At 45.4% G+C, this 20,826-nt stretch overlaps 1 protein-coding gene across 5 annotated transcripts in view; it reads left to right on the top strand.

The window, feature by feature from the left end:
* ZC3H7A (zinc finger CCCH-type containing 7A) overlaps window positions 1-20,826 on the top strand; it is a 36,273-nt gene that overhangs the window by 14,275 nt on the left and 1,172 nt on the right. For all 5 annotated transcript variants that reach the window (XM_053894427.1, XM_053894429.1, XM_053894430.1 and 2 more), the window contains 18 exons: window positions 1,110-1,268; window positions 1,509-1,589; window positions 1,703-1,741; window positions 2,382-2,415; window positions 2,906-3,189; window positions 5,660-5,864; window positions 6,952-7,016; window positions 7,578-7,764; window positions 8,465-8,626; window positions 10,212-10,408; window positions 10,684-10,784; window positions 11,248-11,429; window positions 12,316-12,392; window positions 13,022-13,155; window positions 13,612-13,717; window positions 16,081-16,189; window positions 18,110-18,243; window positions 20,105-20,268. In XM_053894427.1, coding sequence (XP_053750402.1) covers window positions 1,110-1,268; window positions 1,509-1,589; window positions 1,703-1,741; window positions 2,382-2,415; window positions 2,906-3,189; window positions 5,660-5,864; window positions 6,952-7,016; window positions 7,578-7,764; window positions 8,465-8,626; window positions 10,212-10,408; window positions 10,684-10,784; window positions 11,248-11,429; window positions 12,316-12,392; window positions 13,022-13,155; window positions 13,612-13,717; window positions 16,081-16,189; window positions 18,110-18,243; window positions 20,105-20,268 — 2,420 coding nt within the window. The remainder of the gene's footprint in view (window positions 1-1,109; window positions 1,269-1,508; window positions 1,590-1,702; window positions 1,742-2,381; window positions 2,416-2,905; window positions 3,190-5,659; window positions 5,865-6,951; window positions 7,017-7,577; window positions 7,765-8,464; window positions 8,627-10,211; window positions 10,409-10,683; window positions 10,785-11,247; window positions 11,430-12,315; window positions 12,393-13,021; window positions 13,156-13,611; window positions 13,718-16,080; window positions 16,190-18,109; window positions 18,244-20,104; window positions 20,269-20,826) is intronic.

Below are 20,826 nucleotides of genomic sequence, written 5' to 3'. Positions count from 1 at the left end.
TTAAGAGAATCGTATTACTGCTTTAAAACATTTTTTTAAAATATGTATTTATTATTTTAAGAGCTAGAGAGGTAGAACACGAGCAGGGGAGGGCCAGAGAGAGAGAGAGAGACACACACAGAGTCTGAAGCAGGCTCCATGCTCTGAGCTGTCATTGCAGAGCCCGATGCGGGGGTCGAACTGACAAATCATGACATTCATGACCTGAGCCAAAGACACGCATTTAACCAACTGAGCCACCCAGGTGCTCCTCTAACTGCCTGCTTTTAGAGTGGTCTGGAGTTTTGAAAAGCCAGCTTTGGATAAATGTTGAGGAATTTTAAAAATAAAATTTGTTTCTGGGTGACTGGTCCTTGGAGTTGCCACGTGAGTCTGGTTTCTGGGGTGTGTCCGCTTATAACAAAAATCAGCCCAGGAGGACGCAGGTCCCAGGTCCATGCATCAGTCAAGTCCCTGTCCCGACAGTGCACTTGGTCAAGAGTGCGTTAGGCCGCTTTGGAGCCCTGTTAGTGCAGCGTGGTGTTTAACCTTGGAGAGATTTAACACGAGCTTTTCACATGTCTGAGCTGGGAAAAGCAATATTTTGGTGCACTTCGAATTGTCACCGTGGACATTCAGTAACATTTAACTGAATTTAAGCAAGGTGTCCATGTTGTCACCCGATTCTTACTGAGTGAATATTCACCGATGGCTCGTTTTGTTTTTTCTAATGGACTCTTCTCGGGCTAGCTAGCTGTTTGGGAGTTAACTTCCAGTCGACATTTTAATGATCTCCAACAAAGGGTAGCTAGTGGAGGAAGCAGGAAGGGAGAGTGCCGCCTGGGGCATCAACTGTGTCTGGAAAGCTTTCTTTCTTGGAGACCTGGGGCCTTTACGGCCAAAGGTTAACATTTGTCTGGTCTGGATGATGGTTACGTGGGAGTTCATGATATTTGTACTTTTTTCCATTTGGGAGTTTCATGATTAAAATTTTTTTTTTCAAAGAAAAATAATACTGCTAACAGAGTTTGAAAGGAGGGCATTAGTCCGGGGTTAATTTGTTTGCGTTGGCAGGAAGACGTGTGTGCCAGAAGGAATTGTTGCTAACCTTATTTGCTCTTACACCCCAGGGTTTGCACGATAAAGTTTTAGAAGACTGTGACACAGTGCTCAGTTTAAATGCCAGTAACTGCAAAGCTCTGTATCGGAAATCTAAGGCTCTCAGTGACTTAGGAAGATACAGAGAGGCTTATGACTCCGTAGCAAAGTGCTCCTTGGCGGTGCCTCAGGTACGGAATTTATATTTGAGTTCACTGGTTGACATGGTAACCATTTCGTTGCTTCCTTGTGGAGAAGGGGCGTCTAAAGAGTTCCATTTTCCAGTCCGCGGTCCACCCGCTTTATTTGGGATTACGTGCCCACCAAGCAAGTGTCTCCACGGAATATGAGTTCTAGCTGTTTTGCGATTTGCCTCCACAGTTGGTAAATATAACCCTCCGTTAGTCATATTTTCATTTTTTTTTTTTCAGGATGAACATGTGATCAAACTAACTCAAGAACTAGCTCAGAAATTGGGATTTAAAATAAGAAAAGCGTATGTCAGGGCTGAGGTAAGCTGGAGTTCTCCCCACGGGGTATTTTCGTTTTCTTTGGTTGTAACTTGGTTACAGTTCTGTTTTTCACGTAATTTTTTTTTTTAATTAGCATCTTTGTTTTCTTTCAGCTCGCGTTAAAATCCGTTCCTGGGGACGGGGCTACCAAGGTAAAGTTATTGCTCCTTTAAGACGCGTAACTTTTTGGGAAAAAGGAGCAGATGGCCACGTTAGCAGTTCTGCTTTTAATATTTTTGGTTTGTGTCTATTTTTGAGAGCTTTTTGTTTCTTAGACACATAATTGGCCAGAGCTTCCTGTCCTATAAAAAGAAACAAACAACTCAAGTAGTATCTTTCAACCAGCATTTCCTCAAGTCCAATGGCTCATTTTACAGGGTGTTCATAGATGTTAGGTTTTATTAGAAAAGTGGCCCGGGGCCAGATAGTAATGTTGGGAGCCATTGGGTTGAACACGGGTCCCAAGCGGTTGGTTTTTAAAAGGTAAGTCTTCGTGGAGCTGTTAGGATGCCTTTGTGACTTGGGGAGTGAGCGGTGGCTAGACGAGGCCCTCCAGAAATTGAACACTCCTGAACGGCCTTTGGGAAGCACCGTCCACGAGGGCCCAGCGGTCACGCCGGGCCACGCGTTCCCGAGGTGTGCCCGCTCCATTTATCTCTCGGATCTCCATTGGAAGGAAGTAAAATTTCTGCGAGAACTCGCATTGCTGTCTCGGAGTGAGATTTACAGACTGCTCGTAGTCTGGAATCCTGACCGTACGCACGATGATCGGTTGTTTGGTTTCATTTCCAGGCTTTGAGCTGTTCTGTGGAAGATATCGAGCCAGGTACGTTTTCTCGCGTCATGTTGGTCTAGAAAGTGGCGGCGTTAGACGCTCTAGATGTGATAGCGTTGTCAAATACAATTACCGTGCGGCCGTTGGTATGAAAGCAAGAATAATTCTGAAAACCACCTTAGTACTTCTGGACGTGCTGGCAGTGATTGGTAATTCTGCGTGTCAGTAAGCGGTCAGTGAGCGCCCCGGGTGGCTTTACCAGTGTCTCGTAGCTCTGCCCGGAAGGCGCTCGGGCATTTTGAGACACAAGGATAAGTTTTCACAAGCCGCTATGTCTATCCCTGGGTAAAACCAACGACTTCGAGAATTATTTTTACCCTTGTCTCTGACCTGCTTCTGCTACTGTCTCATCTATTTATTTTTATCATTGCTTTTGTACCCTCACCTGGCTCTTCCGTTTCTCTCTTATTGGCTCTTGACGCTAGTCTTCGGTGAGTAAGTACACCGAAGATGAGTGGGTACGTTTCGATCCGTGTTACAGATTTGTTAACTCCGAGGCAGGAAGCAGTTCCTGTCGTCTCTGTGCCTGCGTCCAGTTTCTCCCACCAAGTCGGAAGTGAGCTGGCCTCAGTTCCTATCATGCCCTTGCCCTCTATGCTGCCCCTGCAAGTGGACGAGAGCCCCCTGCCATCGGCGGTGTTGGCAAACGGAGGAAAGACCCCCTTCACCATGCCGGAACCTTTTCTGGATGACGGAGATATGGTCCTCGGCGACGAAATAGATGACCTTCTTGATTCGGCACCTGAGGCCAATGAAACTGTTATGGTAAATGTCAGCGTCACTCCTCTCTTAGGAAGCCAGGCTTAATTTTGTAAAAAAAAAAAAAAATTGCTGTACGACCTCCTTGGTATTTTCAGCATTTCCTGTAGGTTATACTTAGCTTAAAAGGTACTTTTGTCCTTCTCTGGGGGTACCATACCCGTGTGGTTATTTTTTAAATAAAACAAAACGCCAGTCTAGTAATGAGCCAGTTTCCCTCAATACCTGTTGGAATCACATAGTATGGAAAGGGTAAACTTAAAATTCTGAAAAAGAATAGGCATTTGGTATTTAAAGAAAAATAATTTCTTTCTTTCTTTATTTTTTTTATTTAAAGAAAAAGAATTTGTTTGTTTGTTTTGGATTAAAGTCTTAAAGGATAAATGCCTCAGGGTAACTGTGTAGCCAAGGCCCGGCCATATCTGAAATGCTGCAAAATAAGAATGGGTTTTACGTTTTTAAATGGCTGGAAGGGAGAAAAACAGACCAGTATTTTGTGACACATGGAAATTATATGAAATTCATATTTCGGTGTCATCAATAAAGTTTTATTGGAACACAGCCACGACCATTCACTTCTGCATTGTGTGTGGCTGCTTTTGCACTGAAGCAACACAGCTGAGTAGTTGAAACAGACCGCGTGGCTAAAATACTGAATATCTAGTCCTTCACAGGAAAAGTTTACTGACCCCTGCCACAAAGTGTATTAACATAGCAGCATGAGCAGCAACACTGTCATGAGGAGGATGGGGCAATTCAGGGCTGGTTCCAGCGTGGCTGAGATAGATGATGTCTGTGGGCAGTTAACTGATCCTGTTTGGGTTTGATTCTTACCACCTCTGTGGTCTTGGGCGGCTTTACCTCACCTCTCAGGACGTCAGTTTCCTCGTCTGTACAATGGCGATCACAGTAGGTAGGACGCATCTTGGAAAGTTGAAGAATTCAACAGATAGCGTGGAACTTGCATCAGTACTTAGAAGGCACAGGGAAACCCTCAGTAAGTTGTCGCTACGATGGGGGAAGAGAGGGGCAGCATTCCGTGTGTCCTTGTGAGATCGTAAATTCACATCCCCAGAGAGATGGTCCAGCGTTTCTGCCTTCTCTGGCTCCCTTCTCTTGAGGACCTTCCATTTCCCCCTGCCCCTACACTATTGCTATTGCTTCTTAATAAAGCCAGTTCTTCTGAGCCTCGTGTAAGGAATCGGAAGGAAATGAAACGTGAATGTAACATTGGATTTGAGACAATATTGGATGGACATCACACCCTGACCCCCACAGAGTATTCACGGGCATTTATTTGGGATTCTGAAGTCTATTCTAGTCCATTTGCCTTTTTTTTTTCCTCCTAATTTTTTATTCTCAAGTTAGTTAACATGCAGTGTAGTCTTGCCTTCAGGAGTAGAACCCAGTGATTCATCGCTTACATATGATGCCCAGTGCTGATGCCACTAAGTGCCCTCCTCATTGCCCATCACCTGTTTACCCCATCCCCCCACCCACCTCCCCTCCAGCAACCCGAAGTCTGTCCTCTGTATTTAAGTCTTTTATGGATTGCCTCCCTCTCTGTTTTCATCTTATTTTTCCTTCTTTCCCCTGTGTTCATCTGTTAAATTTCTCAAATTACACATATGAATGAAATCATATCTTTCTCTGACTGACATATTTCACTCAGCATAAGACCCTCCAGTTCCATCCATGTTGTTGCAAATGGCAGGAGTTCATTCTTTCTCATTGCCGAGTAGTATTCCATTGTGTATGTAAACCATATCTTCTTTATCCGTTTGTCAGTTGATGGACACTTGGGCTCTTGCCGTCATTTGGCTATTGTTGATAGCGCTGCTGTAAACACTGGGGTACATGTGCCCCTTCGAATCAGCATTTTTTTGTAGCCTTTGGCTAAATTTCTAGTAGTGCAAATTGCTGGGTCATAGGGTAGTTCTATTTGTAAGTTTTGAGGAACCTCTTCAGTGTTTTCCAGAGCGGCTGCGCCAGTTCGCATTCCCACCAACAGTGCAAGACGGTTCGTTTCCTGAGACCTTGATCCTTTTTTGAAAGTGGGCTTGGAAAGAAAGAAGCTCCATAGCCTAGATTCTTCTTCTTTCTGTTTTGTTTTGTTTTTAACATTTATTTATTTTTGAGAGACAAAGTGAGATAGAGCACATGCAGGGGAGGGGCAGAGAGAGAGGGAGAGACAGAATCCGAAGCGGGCTCCAGGCTCTGAGCTGGCAGTCCGACGTGGGGCTCGAACCCACAGACTGCGAGATCGTGACCTGAGCCAAAGTCGCAGGCTTAACCGACTGAGCCACCTAGGCGCCCCCGTAGCCTAGATTCTTCTCTTGAGTCTTGATACTGATTTCAGCTTTGTTATGTAATTACCCAGTGCAATAATTTGTTTCTGTACGCTGATGTTCAAAGCAGGTTGGCCCACTTGTAATCGCGTTTCCTGGGGTTTAACAAAATCTTTTTTCTTTTTTAGCCGTCAGCTTTAGTCCGAGGAGCCCTTCCCGCAGCCAGTGTCCCCCCTAGCATGCCTTTCTCGGCATCTCTGTTGGGCACCTTGCCCATTGGTGCGAGGTATGCCCCTCCACCCTCCTTCTCAGAACTGTATCCACCTTTGACCTCATCCTTGGAAGATTTCTGCTCTTCTTTGAGTTCATTTTCAATGAGTGATTCCAAGCGAGGTAAGAATCGAGCCGTTTGTTTAAATAACCGCAGTTCGTTTTCTAAAGAAGGCAGTCAGTTTGGCAATTACGTAACTCACTTTAGGTAGTTGGTGCTTGAGTTACTTTCGTTGTAGCTGTAAAAATGAAAACTAAATCTGCAGTTTTAATTCGCCTGGGCGTAACTGTGCCATTCAGGAGATGAAGGAGCAGGGGAATACACAGGAATGTATGTGGTACTTATTTTGGTGTTTTGAGTTTTTAAACAAGATAGTTTGCTAAGCCGGGTGTCTATTGTTTTGGGGGACAAAATGGCTTTTAATGTTTTCTCCAAGAAAGGCGTACCCCATCCTCACGGGTCTTAAAGGCAGGCTATCCTTGTGAAATTCTGAACGAAGCAAATAGTTAAAAGACTAATTTAAGGCGGAATTATTCAGAATGAAACCCATAGAATTAGATCTGTCTGCTTTAGGCTTTATCCCCAGAGGGCCCCAAATTGTGCGTGGTGCCTTAGTTTTGCAAGAGATTGCTGAGTTTTTGGTCTGGCCCCTGCCTCTGTAATTTTCTAATATCTGCTTTCAACAACATTGATCAAAATCTTCCTATTTTCCCAAGGTATTGTTAGGTGGTTAAAGAGAGAAAAATCAGAACGATTGATTTAAAGATTGACACCTGAAAAAACTAAAATTTGTGGGAAGCAGAGGGCAGAGAGAAGGTAATCGAGGGGCAGCCTGAGAAAAAGTCACTGCACCTTAGTAATTTTCCTAATGTTGTGGTGAATTCCTGCTTTGTAGTTTGAAGAGGCTGTTTTTCCCATTTCGGACAGGAGTTATTTTCTTGGTCTTTTTAACAGCCCTACTCGGCAGGCCCTCCTTCAGCCAATGTCTCCGAAAACAGTTTGCCTGAGGGTTATCTATGCCCCTGGAAATTTCCAGAGGGAAGGAGACCATCCACTGCCCTCTGCGAGTGTCCTTGATGAGCAAGAAAGCTCCTTGGAAGCGGGAGCGGGAGGGAAAGTAACACGGGGGAAGCGTAGTCAGCCACTGAGCCCTGATGTTGTTGTGACATGATTAGAATGAGGTCTGTTGAAGTGTTTTTATTATTTTAGATGTGCCCACCTCAACTTCTAGAGAGGGAACAGCGCTTAGCGGCAGTAATTCCTCCCTTTTACTTGTAAGTGCCACTTCCTCTTTTGTAAATAACGTCGCTTAAATTGAACGTAGGTCTTTTACTTAAGTAACGGAATTACCCGAATGGACGTGATGGTCTCCCTTACATCTCGCGTGTGCCGGGGGAAATGGTGGTGAGACAGGACCCTCGAGCAGCAGCCAGGGACGAACGCCGCGTGCGTAAGACCGCGCCTGTCACGGCACAGTCCTCGCGGTGGCACGGGGCGCAAGAGGCTTTAGCACCACAGAACCCACACAGGGAAGATGAGATCAGGGCATAGGAAGAGTGTGTGCCGTAGGAGCAGAACAATGACCTGTTACTTCTGTCAACTCGCGAGAAGCCAGGAAGGTGGGGGAGGGGCCCAGAGACCCAAAGAGTGGAAAACCCAGAAAGAACCAGTTTTTCAATAGAAGCACAGCAACGGCAGACTAGTACCAATTTCAGTACGTGAGGAAATGTGTTGTTTGTCACAAATTTGTTTCCTTCTTTAGTGAGAGTGCAATATTTGTTGGCTGTTTTTTTTTTTTTTTTTTTGGTTTTTTTTTTTTTCTTTCCTTCTTGCAGATGAATGGACCAGGCAACTTGTTTGCTTCTGAGAGTTTCCTGGGAATTTCAAGCCACCCTAGAAATGACTTTGGAAACTTCTTTGGAAGCACAGTTACTAAACCACCTTCATCCGTGACCCCAAGACACCCCCTTGAAGGAACCCATGAACTGAGACAAGCTTGTCAGATGTGTTTTGTAAAATCAGGTCAGGACCAAACAAAGGAGCTTAGTCGATAGTCTGAGAGTTCCGGACTCATAAATACGCGTGGAGAACACCAGCTACCATGGTTTTTCCGTCCCTGTTTGAGTTCTGGGTAGAATAAGTCTGTTCTTATTTGATATAATTTCATTTATACAATCACATGGATTAGAATACCTTACCTGATGATGAAGTCTTACTGAAATTTTTATGAAATTCTTTACTTTTCTATATATATATTCAAAAATGTGATCATTTTCAAATAAAGCAAGAACTAGAAAAAAAGCATTTTAAGACCAGTATCTGACACAGTGTTTATAAAGTCTTTTCTGCTGGTTTGTTTCATTATCCCCAAGTCAGGTGATATAAACACAACTTATCCGAAACCAAAGCCTAAATTCGTTTTCTTTCTTAGTTAGGTATATTTCAGGGTATTTTTTTCCCTTTAGAAGCCATCAGAATTCCTGTCCTCATAGTTAAATAAGTATGTTTTCAGGGCACTGGTGTTGAATAAAACTTTGTGTTCTCTGACAAATAGCATATAAAAGGCACAAATTACTTCGGTAGCTTATTTACATTAAGGGGTTATAAAAATAGGATTTTTGTGGGAATTTAATAATCAATATCCGTCTGCTTGTAAATGTGCCTGTAAAATGAAATGTCGCTCTTTGTGCCTATGAGCAATCCTTTTTTACATCTTTTTCAGGCCCTAAGTTAATGGATTTCACTTACCATGCTAATATAGATCATAAATGTAAGAAAGATATTTTAATTGGTAGAATAAAGAATGTTGAAGATAAATCATGGAAAAAAATACGCCCAAGACCAACAAAAACAAATTATGAAGGACCTTATTATATATGTAAAGGTATGTACTATAATTACTTAATTGGTGTGCATGACATTAGTGGTAAATGATTTGTTACATTTATTATAATGATTCCAGTATTACTGTTATTAAAAATGTGTAGGTAGAGTTAATTTTTTTTTTTAATGTCTATTTTTGAGAGAGAGACAGAGAGTGAGTGGAGGAGGGGCAGAGAGAGAGGGAGACACAGAATCCAAAACAGGCTCTAGGCTCTGAGCTGTCAGTACAGAGCCCGACGTGGGGCTTGAACTCACAAACTGTGAGATCATGCCGTGAGCTGAAGTCACACGCTTAACCAACTGAGCCACTCAGGTGCCCCTAAAAATGTGTAGGTAGAATTAAAAGTTCCTTGGATTGAGACATTTGTATCTTTTATATTATTTTTACCTTTGTTTTTAACTTCTTTCAGTGCTTGTGTCTGTGTGTGTGTGTGGATTTTTTAATGTTTATTTATTTTTGAGAGAGAGACAGCATGATCATGGGAGGAGAAGAGAGAGAGGGAGACACAGAATCTGAAGCAGGTTCCAGGCTCTGAGCTGTCAGCACAGAGCCTGACGTGGGGCCCGAACTCACGAACCATGAGATCATGATCTGAGCCAGAGTCAGAGGCTTAACCGACTAAGCCAACCAGGCACCCCAGTGCCTGTGTGTATAGATGGTTATGGAAACCGGGCTTTGGCCAATTTTAAACAGGTTTTAAACAGAAAACCGTCTTACACTTTAGGTTCCCTTGCTGAGTCTAAACAGAATCAGAATATTGAACTGAGGCTTTGAAAATATTCTTTTAAGTTGCTTTTGAGAGAACTTTATATATTCAATTTTTTTTTTTAACAATTTTAATCTTTATTTATTTTTGAGAGAGACAGAGACAGAGCACAAGCAGGGGAGGAACAGAAAGAGAGGGAGACACAGAATCTGAAGCAGGCTCCAGGCTCTGAGCTGTCCGCACAGAGCCTGATGCGGGGCTCGAACCCACAAACCGTGAGATCATGACCTAAGCCGAAGTCAGATGCTTAACTGACTGAGCCACCCAGGCGCCCCTGTATTCATTTTTGTCAGATTGCTTCATCTGAATGTGCTTTTGAATGTCTCTTAAGTGATTTTTTAAACTTAGGTGGAGTATGTGAGAGCCTTTTCCCCATCAAAAATAAAAATAATCCAGACCCGTGGTGCTATCGTTCTAGAGTGAGTTCCATCCCTGCATAGTAAAATGTGTATCATTGCTTGAAGCTATCCGTGAGCTATAGAGGTTCAGCTGGTGCCCTAAAAATGTTTCATAATCATTGGCTTTGAAGAAACAACGACTAGGAGCACCTGGGTGGGTCAGTCGGTTAAGCGTCCAACTTGGGCTCAGGTGATGATCTCATGGTTCGTGTGTTTGAGCCCTGCATCGTTCTCTCTAGTGTCAACACAGAGCCTCCTTCGGATCCTCTGTCTCCCTGTCTCTCTGCCCCTCCCCGGCTTGAGCACTTGCTGTTTTTCTCTGTCTCTCAAAAAGAAAGAAAACACTAAAAAAAGTCAAAAACCAAAAAAACCCAAACCGATGGCTGTGTTTTAAATGTCTTTTGATGGTCTGTCTTTCTAGATGTTGCTGCTGAGGAGGAATGTAGATATTCAGGCCACTGCACATTTGCTTATTGCCAAGAAGAGATAGATATCTGGACACTGGAGCGGAAAGGGGCGTTCAGCAGAGAGGCTTTCTTTGGTGGCAATGGAAAGATCAACCTCACTGTATTCAAACTTCTCCAAGAGCATCTTGGAGAGTTTATATTCCTCTGTGAGGTACTATCTCCAAACCTTATTTTCTGACATAAAATTGGTGATCGTTCCTGACTTGCAAGCCCAGAAATATAAAATACTTAGCACACGTCCTGCTACATGGTGAGCGTTCATTCAGCCAATAGTCGCACCTCCCAGTATCCAAGAGAATGCAAAAACTTCCTATGAGATATTAGTTGGCATCAGTTTGTAATGTATAAGTATGTGCATAAGTATGGTACAAAAGTTCTAATTTGTGTGATGTTGTTGTGGTAATTCTTCTTCTCTGTCTGTTCCAGAAATGTTTTGATCATAAGCCTAGAATGATAAGTAAAAGAAATAAAGATAATTCTACTTCTTGTTCTCACCCGGTTACAAAGCATGAGTTTGAAGACAATAAGTATGTTGGTAGTTTCTAATTTTTCTAGTGACACAATAGATTCTGTCTTTAGACCCAAATAAAACCAGAGTAGTGTTTGCCCAGGCATTTTACCCCTGTGCTTTTTCCTTGTTGCTGTTTTGAAAGATGATGACTATTTAAAAATGTCTGTTAGTATATTTTGCTGGGAATTTTTAAGTGGTTTATGAAATTTATGTTTAATACAAAAAAGCATTATTGATGTGTAGCTTCTCATGACATGGATTTCAGTATTTTATGGCCTAATTTATGGTGTAATTATCCACCCCCCCCACCCGCCCCACCCCCCGTTAATCCAACAATTGTGTAAAGGGACTTGTTTTTTCTGGTAAAGATTTAGCATGTATTTTCAGTCTAGAACTTGACGTTATATATATTTACTTATTTGTTTTCCTTTGAAAAAGCTAGGGTAGAACAATAATGTGTCACTCCGTTTTTATCTTAGGTGCCTTGTCCACATCTTGCGAGAGACAACGGTAAAATACTCCAAAATACGTTCTTTTCATGGTCAGTGTCAGCTTGATTTATGTCGCCATGAGGTCCGGTATGGCTGCTTAAGGGAAGATGAGTGCTTTTATGCGCATAGTCTTGTAGAACTGAAAGTCTGGATACTGCAAAATGAAACCGGTAGGTCGGTGCATGATTAGGAAATGGCTCCTCACCGGGCGCCTGGGCGGCTCGGTCGGTTAAGTGTCCGACTTCGGCTCAGGTCATGGTTTCAGTTCTGGGGTTCGAGCGCCGGGTCGGGCTCCGTGCTGACAGCTCAGAGCCTGGAGCCTGCTTCGGATTCGGTGTCTCCCCCTCTGTCTGCCCCGCCCCCCCCACTTGTGCCATGTCTTTCTCTCTAAGATAACTAAACGTTGAAAAAAAAAAAAAAAAAGGCTCCTCAAACCAAGCAAGAGACTCTTAAGTCATAGAACAAACATAGTTACCAGAGGGGAGGGGGGCTGGCAGGGGAGGGGGGGTAAAACAGGAGATGGGGGTTAAGGAATGAGTGGGCAGGATGTATGGTGGGGATAAGCGCCAGGATGTGTAGAAGTGCTCAATGAGCTGTTGTACCCCTGAAACTAATATAACACTGGATGTTAACTGTACCGGAATGAAGACTAAAAGCAATTTTAAAAAAACGTTTCCTCAGGAGCCGTCAGGGTTTGACAAAGCACTATCAGACAACTTTCTCCATCATCCCGATACGGCAACACCATTCATTTTATCCTCGGCTATAAACCGTTATTTTTAGAGTGGCTTATTTTCAGAATTGCCTCATGCACTTAATTGCTGGTACCAGTTCACGCACGTAGTATGCTTTTGTGAGGTCGAGAGACTCCCTAGAAGGCACCAAGAGCTGTATTTGTAAATATCCTGTTGCGAAAAAGAGGGACGTGATGGGCATTCACCTTTGGTGACGGTTTATGCTGCGTAGGGGATGGCGGGGGAGTTGAGGCTGTGATCGGGCTGGTGGACTGTTGATATGTAGAGGGTGAGCCTAAAGGAAGGCTTGTACGTTTCACAGGTATCTCACACGATGCCATCGCTCAAGAATCTAAACGATACTGGCAAAATCTGGAAGCCAGCGTACCTGGGGCTCAGGTATGTTCTCTCATAGACTCGCTGCGTTTGGTGTCCTTTCTGGAGCGGCTTAATGGAGGTCATTTGGCAGATGTAGTTTCCACTTGCAGTCAGCTTCTTTCCTTATTGTTCAGTGACTTGAGTTATTGTTTAATGTGAAAACGAATTCCAAATTTTAGGTGATCATCGTAAAAAAAAAAAAAAAAAAAAAAAAATCAGCCAGCCCATGATACCTGCCAAGATGGCAGGATACAGTTTTCTTACTCAGTTTAATTGGCAAAACAATTGGGTGCTTGGACCATGGGGACCCCGGGAGTAAGGGAGGTAGGTAGACTGTGTGTGGTTCTGCTTCCCAGCTGCCAGAAGTGCTTTCTCCCCTCCACCCCCGATTTCTAGTTGTCTCCCTTCAGAGCTGGCTTTCACAAATTGAGTTGTGGCATTGATAATCTGCTTCTATCATATTCTCTTGCGTTTGGGTGGGAACTGGAGATTTCGTTATCAGGTAATGTATATAATGGTCAACTCATCAAACCAGACAGTACCAGAAATTGTATGCTATTATGAAAAAAGAAATACGTGGCAATTCAGAATTTTGTTGTCAGAAAACTGGTATTCTGTTAAAAGTAAAACTTCGGTTTTAATTGTTTAAGGTACTTGGCAATCAGCTAATGCCTGGATCTCTTAATATGAAGATAAAATTTGTGTGTGCTCAGTGTCTGAGAAATGGTCAAGTCATTGAACCAGACAAGAACAGAAAATATTGTAGTGCAAAAGCAAGGCACTCGTAAGTAGTGTGTATGTCTTTGTGTGTGTGTGTGTGTGCATGTGCGCACGTGTGTGTGTGTGTGTGTAAACATTGCCTGTTTCATGATTCTCTGTTACTTGGGTATAAAATCATACGTATAAGAAAAAACGATTGACTTTGAAGAGAGCAGAGCAAAGTAGATAATGTAGGAGTGATTGCAAAGCAAAGGGAAGAGATTTTTACGATTTCATAGATAAGAATTCAGTCAGATTCCTGATCTTTCCTTATTGGTTCTTTGTTCAGGGTTCAAAGGGAATGTTTGTTAACAAATATCAATAGGAAGTGAAATGGGAGAATCATAAGGCATTTCTTTGAGAAGGGTTGAGAAAAATCTCTGGTCCTTCAGGTACGAACGTTGTACCTGTTCCTTTATATTCCTTATATGCTGCCTGTGCCAGTGTGTCTTTGTTTTTTCTGAACTCCCATGTTTCTTAGGTGGACCAGAGATCGGCGCGCGATGAGAGTGATGTCCATCGAACGTAAGAAGTGGATGAACATTCGTCCTCTCCCCACAAAGAAACAAATGCCTTTACAGTTTGATGTACATACGTAATTTTTAAGCCACTTTTTTTTTTATTAGGCATTTCAAATCATTAGAAAGTAGTAGTGATTGAGAACGAAACTTGGAGACCTTTAAATGCTCGTTGAAATGATACAATTTTCAAATGGTCCCGTTGCTTTCCTTCCCCTTTTGTGCGTGTGGCTCTGTGACAGTTTTCAGATTGACTGGGATTGGAGGAGTTACTCAGAAAAAGGAAATAGACAGTGGACTCAAGAAAGAATTATGGGCATGACCTAACTTATTTTTCAGATGAATTACTTGGGGAGTGAGTGGGGGAGAATTTCATTGAGATCTGATTCCTTGGCTTTGACATCAAACTTGTGTTACTACGAATACTATTGACAAGTTTCTTTGACTCAAGTCGTGGATACGAGCTAAAAGATACCCCCCTTTGTAGGCTTTTCTAAAAGTAACCCCCAGGAAAAATGTTGAGTGTGAGAGGCACGTGATCATCAAAAACCCAGAGAACGAAAATAGCAGACCAGCTGACCGTTCGGGTAGTATTTCATTCAGGAGGTGGCACATGTCATCTTGCTACCCTCTGGTGCCTTACGTGATTTTAAAGATGACCGTCCGAGCAAAGCCCTTGAGTTGGCTCTGGACTTCGCCCTTCATGAGACAGCGGAGGGTTCCACTGTGTGAGTGAACGGGGACACTTAGAGCATTGACAGGTAGTAAACTGTCTGTCCCGACGGCAGACAGGAAGAGAGATTTGCCCAGAGAAGCAGTGGGATGTATCACAGACCCCCCTCGTAAATGAGGCCCCACCCCCTCTGAATTGCCCAACAGAATGAAGGAAGAGGAAGAGGCACGTTGATTCCCCATCACCCAGAGTGCCTTGCGTTTTGTAAACTTACGCAGGTCACCAGGTCAGTGTCTGAAGGAGGCGGTACATTTGTGTTTCATCCACCGTGGTTTTAGACCCCTCCATCCAAGTGATGTCATCAGTGGGCCTCCGAGGAGGGGAAGAAGGCTTATTGGAACCATTGGCATCTGATGCTTTAAAAGACGAGGTGGTGCGTGTGCTCCTCATTCTTTGTTAACACGAGGGCGACTGAGAACGGTTTTAGTCCAGCCGCCAGGACTTCTCATGATTCCTTATTAATCTTGGACGTGCCGTACTGCTGTGCAATGTTACAGTGGCTCATTTCCTCTTTTTTTTTTTTTTCTCTTTTTATTGCTAAGGGATCCTTTTCCTAAAAGAAGAAATAATACTCTGTGTGTGCATGTGTGTAGACAGTATGGTGAGGTGGAAAGAGAATGGGCTTCAGGGTCTGCCAGAAGGGTCCTGGTCAAGTTACTCAGCCTCAGTTTGCTCATCTGCAAATGGGAATATTTACATCATAGGGAAGATTACATGAGATGGTGTTATGTAAAAACCCAGCACAGTGGCCGGCCTCCTCTCCTTTATCTTCTCTTTTCCCTGTTCCTTATCGTTGAACTTTGAAAGACTATGGTAAATGTCTCCCTAGTAGTACCCGACTAAGTACTTACTGGGGTTTCGCTTTATGCGGAAGATTGGAAGGCTGGGCCAGCGTCTGTTGAAGCACACACTAAGCCAAAGGTTCGTTGTACTGGAATGTGTGCTCTGTGAAGACAAGCACACTGATGCTATTTAAGAATGAGCTGTCTCAGTGATGGAGGTTTTCTTGATAGTTGTGGTCCTTAGAGACGTCTGTGTCCTGCTGATCGCTCTCACTTCATTTTCCTACCAATTTCCCTGTGTTTACTTTGTAAAAGCACAATGCAGATAACCAGAGGGGTGTAGCTGGATGGCCTGGCCACTGTCATAATCTTCCCCAAACAGTGCATAGCGAATGCGTGGAGGGTGAGATTCGCTGCCAGTGTTGGTGATGGGTCAGCTGAGTGGCCGAGCTTTTTCCCGAGACTCTTTAGTACCTGCAGCTTCTTTACTGCCTCCCAGAAGCTGACAAGGAGGCTTGGTGGGCATTAGGCAGGGAGAGCGTGGGAGCTGTCAGACCAAGGGGGCCGGAGAGCTGCGCTCTGTAGGTCAAATGCTCTGATGCGTTAAAAGCAGATACTCTGAACAAGGGAGATTGTTGACATTTTCTTGTATGAAAATGTTCCATCTCCCAGTTCCTTACTTTTTTTCCGTTGGAGATACTGTTTTGAAAAATTTCAAGATAGAAAGCTTAATCTCATCTCCTGTATGTTGGGCTTAGAGTCCATTTGAATATAAAGTAATCTTATTTAATAATTATGTTACTCAGCACTAGCACAGAGAATAATGCTTATTTGGCCTCAGTAAAAACTAGGCAGTTTTACTGAATGTACTCTTGTCTTAAAGCATATTCTTTTTTTTTTTTTTTTTTTTGGTACAGCTGTGCAATCATATTGCTTCCGGGAAGAAGTGTCAGTATGTTGGGAACTGCTCGTTTGCTCATAGCCCCGAGGAGCGGGAAGTGTGGACGTACATGAAAGAGAATGGCAGTAAGTTGCTGTCTTGACTGTGGCCTGTTGACCACAAAGTATAGCTTGTGGGGAAGTCTCCTTCCTCCCTGGAAACATGCGAGCTCACCGCGAACGCAGAGAGCGGCTCGCATCCCGCACAGTCGTGCCGTTGAGTCAGGGGAGCAGAGCCTGACCTCTGATCTGTGTTTGCTCAGGGCAGAGCTGGGTGTGGATCCGTAGGGTTGCATGTGACACAGATGTGTTCCTGAAAGGTGGTCTGGGAAGTTCAGTCCTTCCTGACCACCTGCGCCAGACCGTCTGCTCCTATTGTGAAGAGCCAAGGCCCCCCCCCCCCCCCAATCGGGCTAGAATCGAAAGTTTCTTCAAGGAGGCCTCACCGGGAGAACAGGCTCAGATTCAGAGGCCCGCGGAGAGAACGTGTGCCTTGGTCACACTGCATGTTCATTGTGGGAGTCTTTGAGAGGAGCCTCAGACAGCCTTTGACTTTTGATCAGAAAGGTTGGCTGCAAGGGCAGGAATTGGTGTTGTTTACTCTCTAGCAGACTGATGGAAATTGACCAACTGCTGAAGATCCGCGATCTCTGAATTACGTGAACCGTTCAGATTTAAGCGTGTCACCTACCATGTTTCACCAGTGTTCACGTTTGGGGACGTGTGGAGGGGACTCCTTCCCGCTGTCTTGTTTGGAGGAGGGACATGCGGTCGGGCCTTACTGAAGGTGTTCTTGCACACCAGGGTTCTGGTGGTGATTCCTGTTACCACTGGTCCGAACGAAGGATTTCTGGGTTATCTCTCCTCCCAGTCTGATGATGTATTGTAAGAAACACTTGGGTAGGCAACAAAGCCCATTTAAAAAAAGGTTTTTTTTACATTTTATTTATTTGAGAGAGAGAGAGAGAGCATGAGCGAGGGAGGGGCAGAGAGATGGAGACAGAACACGAAGCAGGCTCCAGGCTTTGAGCTGTCAGCACAGAGCCCAACGCGGGGATTGAACTCACGAGCAGTGAGATCATGACCTGAGCCAAAGTCGGACTTAGGCGCCCCCTCAAAGCCAATTTCTGGATCATAACCTCATTCCCAGATTTCCCAGCCGGGGATGAATTTGGCCAGACTTCCCCTCTCCCCTGGGGACGTTTGGCAACGTCTGGAGACGTTATTATTGTTGTGACTTAGGTGGGATGTCCTCTGGCATCCAGCGGGTAGAGTCCGGGAATGCCGTTGAATATCCCACAGTGCCCAGGACAGCCCCCTACAGCAAAGAATTATCTGGCCCAGAATGTCACCAGCACTGAGGTTGAGAAACCTGGCGTTAGCACTCGCCAGTACTGCTGAACGCACTTGCTCGTACTGTAGGAAGCAGCTTGTGGCCACTGCCCAAGACCTGGTCACAGTTGTGCTGTTGTAAATTGCACCCCAGCGTGTGAATCCTCAGGGATGGCGGCTTCACTCGATGGGCTCCCGTCAGGGTCAGAATCATGGTCCCAGTGGTAGTGCGTTTCTCGTCTTTTTCAGTAGACAGTGAGGAGCATATCTGTTCTGGGCCCCGAGTCGTGTAAGTGGCTATGTGATTATGGCAGTGATCATGAGTATTTATCTGGGGGCAGTGTGAAGCATTGAGAGGCTTTCTTTTTAGCAATATCCTTATAATAGTTACTGAATTTTCAGCACCCCCAAGGTGTCTTGCAAACGTAGGGAGGAGTTAATTCATCTTGAAGACTAGTGCTTGTGGTCTAACAGTCCGGAATTTGGTTCATACCCACCAGAGTTTACCCGTTGCATGGATGTGGCCCCTCTCCACGCCTACTGTAATCCGTCTCTGTTCCACCGTCTCGCTTTCCTCTTGAAAACGTACGCCACCTGATACAAAAGGTCTGCATGATCTTGTGTGTATTTCAATGGTGTATTCAAATCTGCTGAAATCGATTCATTTTTCTTTAGTACAAGATATGGAGCAGTTTTATGAGCTCTGGCTAAAGAGTCAAAAAAATGAAAAAAGCGATGATGTAGCCAGTCAATCAAACAAGGAGAACGGAAAACAAATCCACATGCCGACAGATTACGCTGAAGTTACTGTGAGTCCCCAGGGGTCCTTCTATCTTCGTCCTTCTTTTCTCCTTTCCCGCAGCCTGGCTCCCTGCTGCCCACGCTCCTCCCTCAGGTGGCCTTGGGCCCCTAGCTTACGCCTCCTGATTCTAGAAAATGCTTTTCCTGACTTTGGAGGCAGAGAATTTTGAGCCTAAGTGCTTGTGTCCCCTCTTACTAGCCTGTAGCCTGGGCAAGTCATCGAGCGCCCTGAGTGGGGTTGTGATGGGTAAGCGAAGCAGGATGGGTCCTGGAGCATTTACCCCAGTGCCGGGCCCCAGAAGATGTTTGGGAAATGTGGGTGCTATGCCCGCATTCCCGCCTTACGTGCCAGTGTCTGGCCTCTGGCTCCAAGGTTCACTGGAGACATTAAGTCATCTGTGGTTTTGTACTGTTTTGGTTTTCTTTTACTTTTTTTTTTTTTTTATAAAAGTAAAGGATAATATAATGAATACCTTGAAGCTACCATGTTAGCAGTTTGTTGTATTTTCTTCTGTGAAATAAATAAAATGTTACAGAGTTAGAACCCCATTTGTTCCCCTTCCCAGACGGACCAGATCCAGTCTGTATTTGCCAGGCTACGTTTACGTATCTTTGACATATTTCTTCCTCATCCATAGTTCTGTCTGGCTTTTGTTTGTTTGTTTATGTTTGAGAGAGAGAAAAAGAGCACAAGCACACGTGCGAGCAGGGGAGGGGCAGAGAGAGAGGGAGACACAGAATCCGAAGCAGGATCCAGGCTCTGAGCTGTCAGCACAGAGCCCGACGCAGGGCTTGAAATCACAGACTGCGAGACCATGACCTGAGCCAAAGTCAGATGCTTAACCGACTGAGCCACCCAGGCGCCCCTGCCTGGCTTGTTTTTTAAAGATGACATGGGTGTGTGCATTATCCCGTTTCCTATTTCTTGGTTTATATTTTGGCACCTCCCCGTAATTGATTCAGCTGGATTGGGTCACGTCTGGGGCCTGGCCTTGCCCCACGTGTGTGCCTGGGGATGTGCCCTGTGAACTCTCCCTCCTGTGCCAGGGTGCAGCGCTCACTCCCTTGACACCTTGTTCCTGTGTTCCCAAAGCAGGGTCACCTGGACTTCCTGGGTCTTGAGATTTACCTGGGCTGTTCAGTCAGGTGGATCTTCATCTGTCCCCCAGACATAGTGACGATCTCGCAGGAAGCCTTCAGGAATCTGTTCTTACCTGTGTGCACATGATTCTTAGCCAGTTGGGAACCACTGCTCAGACCTTACAGCTTGCATCTGTGGTCGTACCTACAGCGACCTGAGCACAGTTCCTTCCGTGCCATCTGTGCCCCAGGGGCAGTGTCTTCTCAGCGTCTGGACTTTCCTGGTCCCTGGCACGAGTGTGGCCCGTAGTAGGAGGCTCACTTCACGTGCCCTGGATGGAGCGGCTGCTGCTCCCTATGCAGCTGCAGAGCCCCGGGCTTTCACGTCCTCTCAGCTGTTCCTTAAGAGTTCCTCCTCCCCAGGGTCCTCTCATGAACCCTCGTCCTCCCCACAGACATCCTTGTTTGCACACCAGTCCGTCACCTCCCTGCCAGAGATCTCCCGGAACCTGGCCGAATCCATCACCCCCGCTCTCTGCTGCTGCCGGTGTCCTGGCCCGCCTCCTGGTGTTGGGATCCCTTTCTTGGTCCTGTTTCTGACCCTGAGCTTGAGCTTGATCTTCCTGCCTGGTTCCCCCCTCTCCCGCCCCGGCCAGACAGGCTCCCCGAGAGTGGAGGCGGGGTTGTAGGTCAAGTGGTGCCCAATCCGGGTGCCCTCCCTGAGCAGCGTGTGGCCTGTCAGGGGCACACGGCACCCCTGATGGCACGCGTGTCTCTCGTGCACTCCAGGCCGACTTTCACTGCTGGATGTGTGGGAAGAACTGCAACAGTGAGAAGCAGTGGCAAGGCCACATCTCCTCGGAGAAGCACAAGGAGAAGGTGTTCCACACCGAGGACGACCAGTATTGCTGGCAGCACCGCTTTCCGACAGGGTATTTTAGTGTTTGCGATAGGTACGTAGCGCCCCCCCGCGGGGACGGCGGGTCTCACGCCGCTTTCCTGGCCATTACGTCGTCGTTAGGCCAGGTCGTTGGGTCGGCGCGCGGGGATCACCCGGGGGTGGAGTCCTCCAACACTGGATGCTCGGATCGGGGCTCAAAGTGGTGGTTGCTCCTTGGACGCTCGTTCGCTCTTCTGTGGTCATGCGACAAGAGTCACTGGTCTGCTGATACGGGTCCGAAGTGTCTTGAGATAACGGAAGAGAGAAGTACGTGTGTTCGCATTTGTCCCAACCCCCTTCCCGTCGTCAAGGGCGGGTCGCTAAGCACAACCTGCCCTGTAGCTGGCGTGTGTGAGTGCTGAAACTGCCTTTGAATGACTGACTATTCAAGTGCACGTGTGGAACTTAGGTCAGAGGAGAACGTGACTCTCGCTCCTTTGTTTTCAGTGGACCTAGAACATCTTTTAGCCACCAGCCACGATTTTGAATTGCTCCTCATATTGTTAAATCACTCTTCATATTTAGTTTCCCCGTTTAGATGCACGTGATACCCCACACCATGGAAGGTGTC

Source organism: Panthera pardus, unplaced genomic scaffold (assembly GCF_024362965.1).
Source record: "Panthera pardus isolate Hobbes unplaced genomic scaffold, ASM2436296v1 HiC_scaffold_5, whole genome shotgun sequence".
Classification (NCBI taxonomy): Eukaryota; Metazoa; Chordata; class Mammalia; order Carnivora; family Felidae; genus Panthera; species Panthera pardus.
This window is presented reverse-complemented; position numbering and strand designations above follow the sequence as displayed.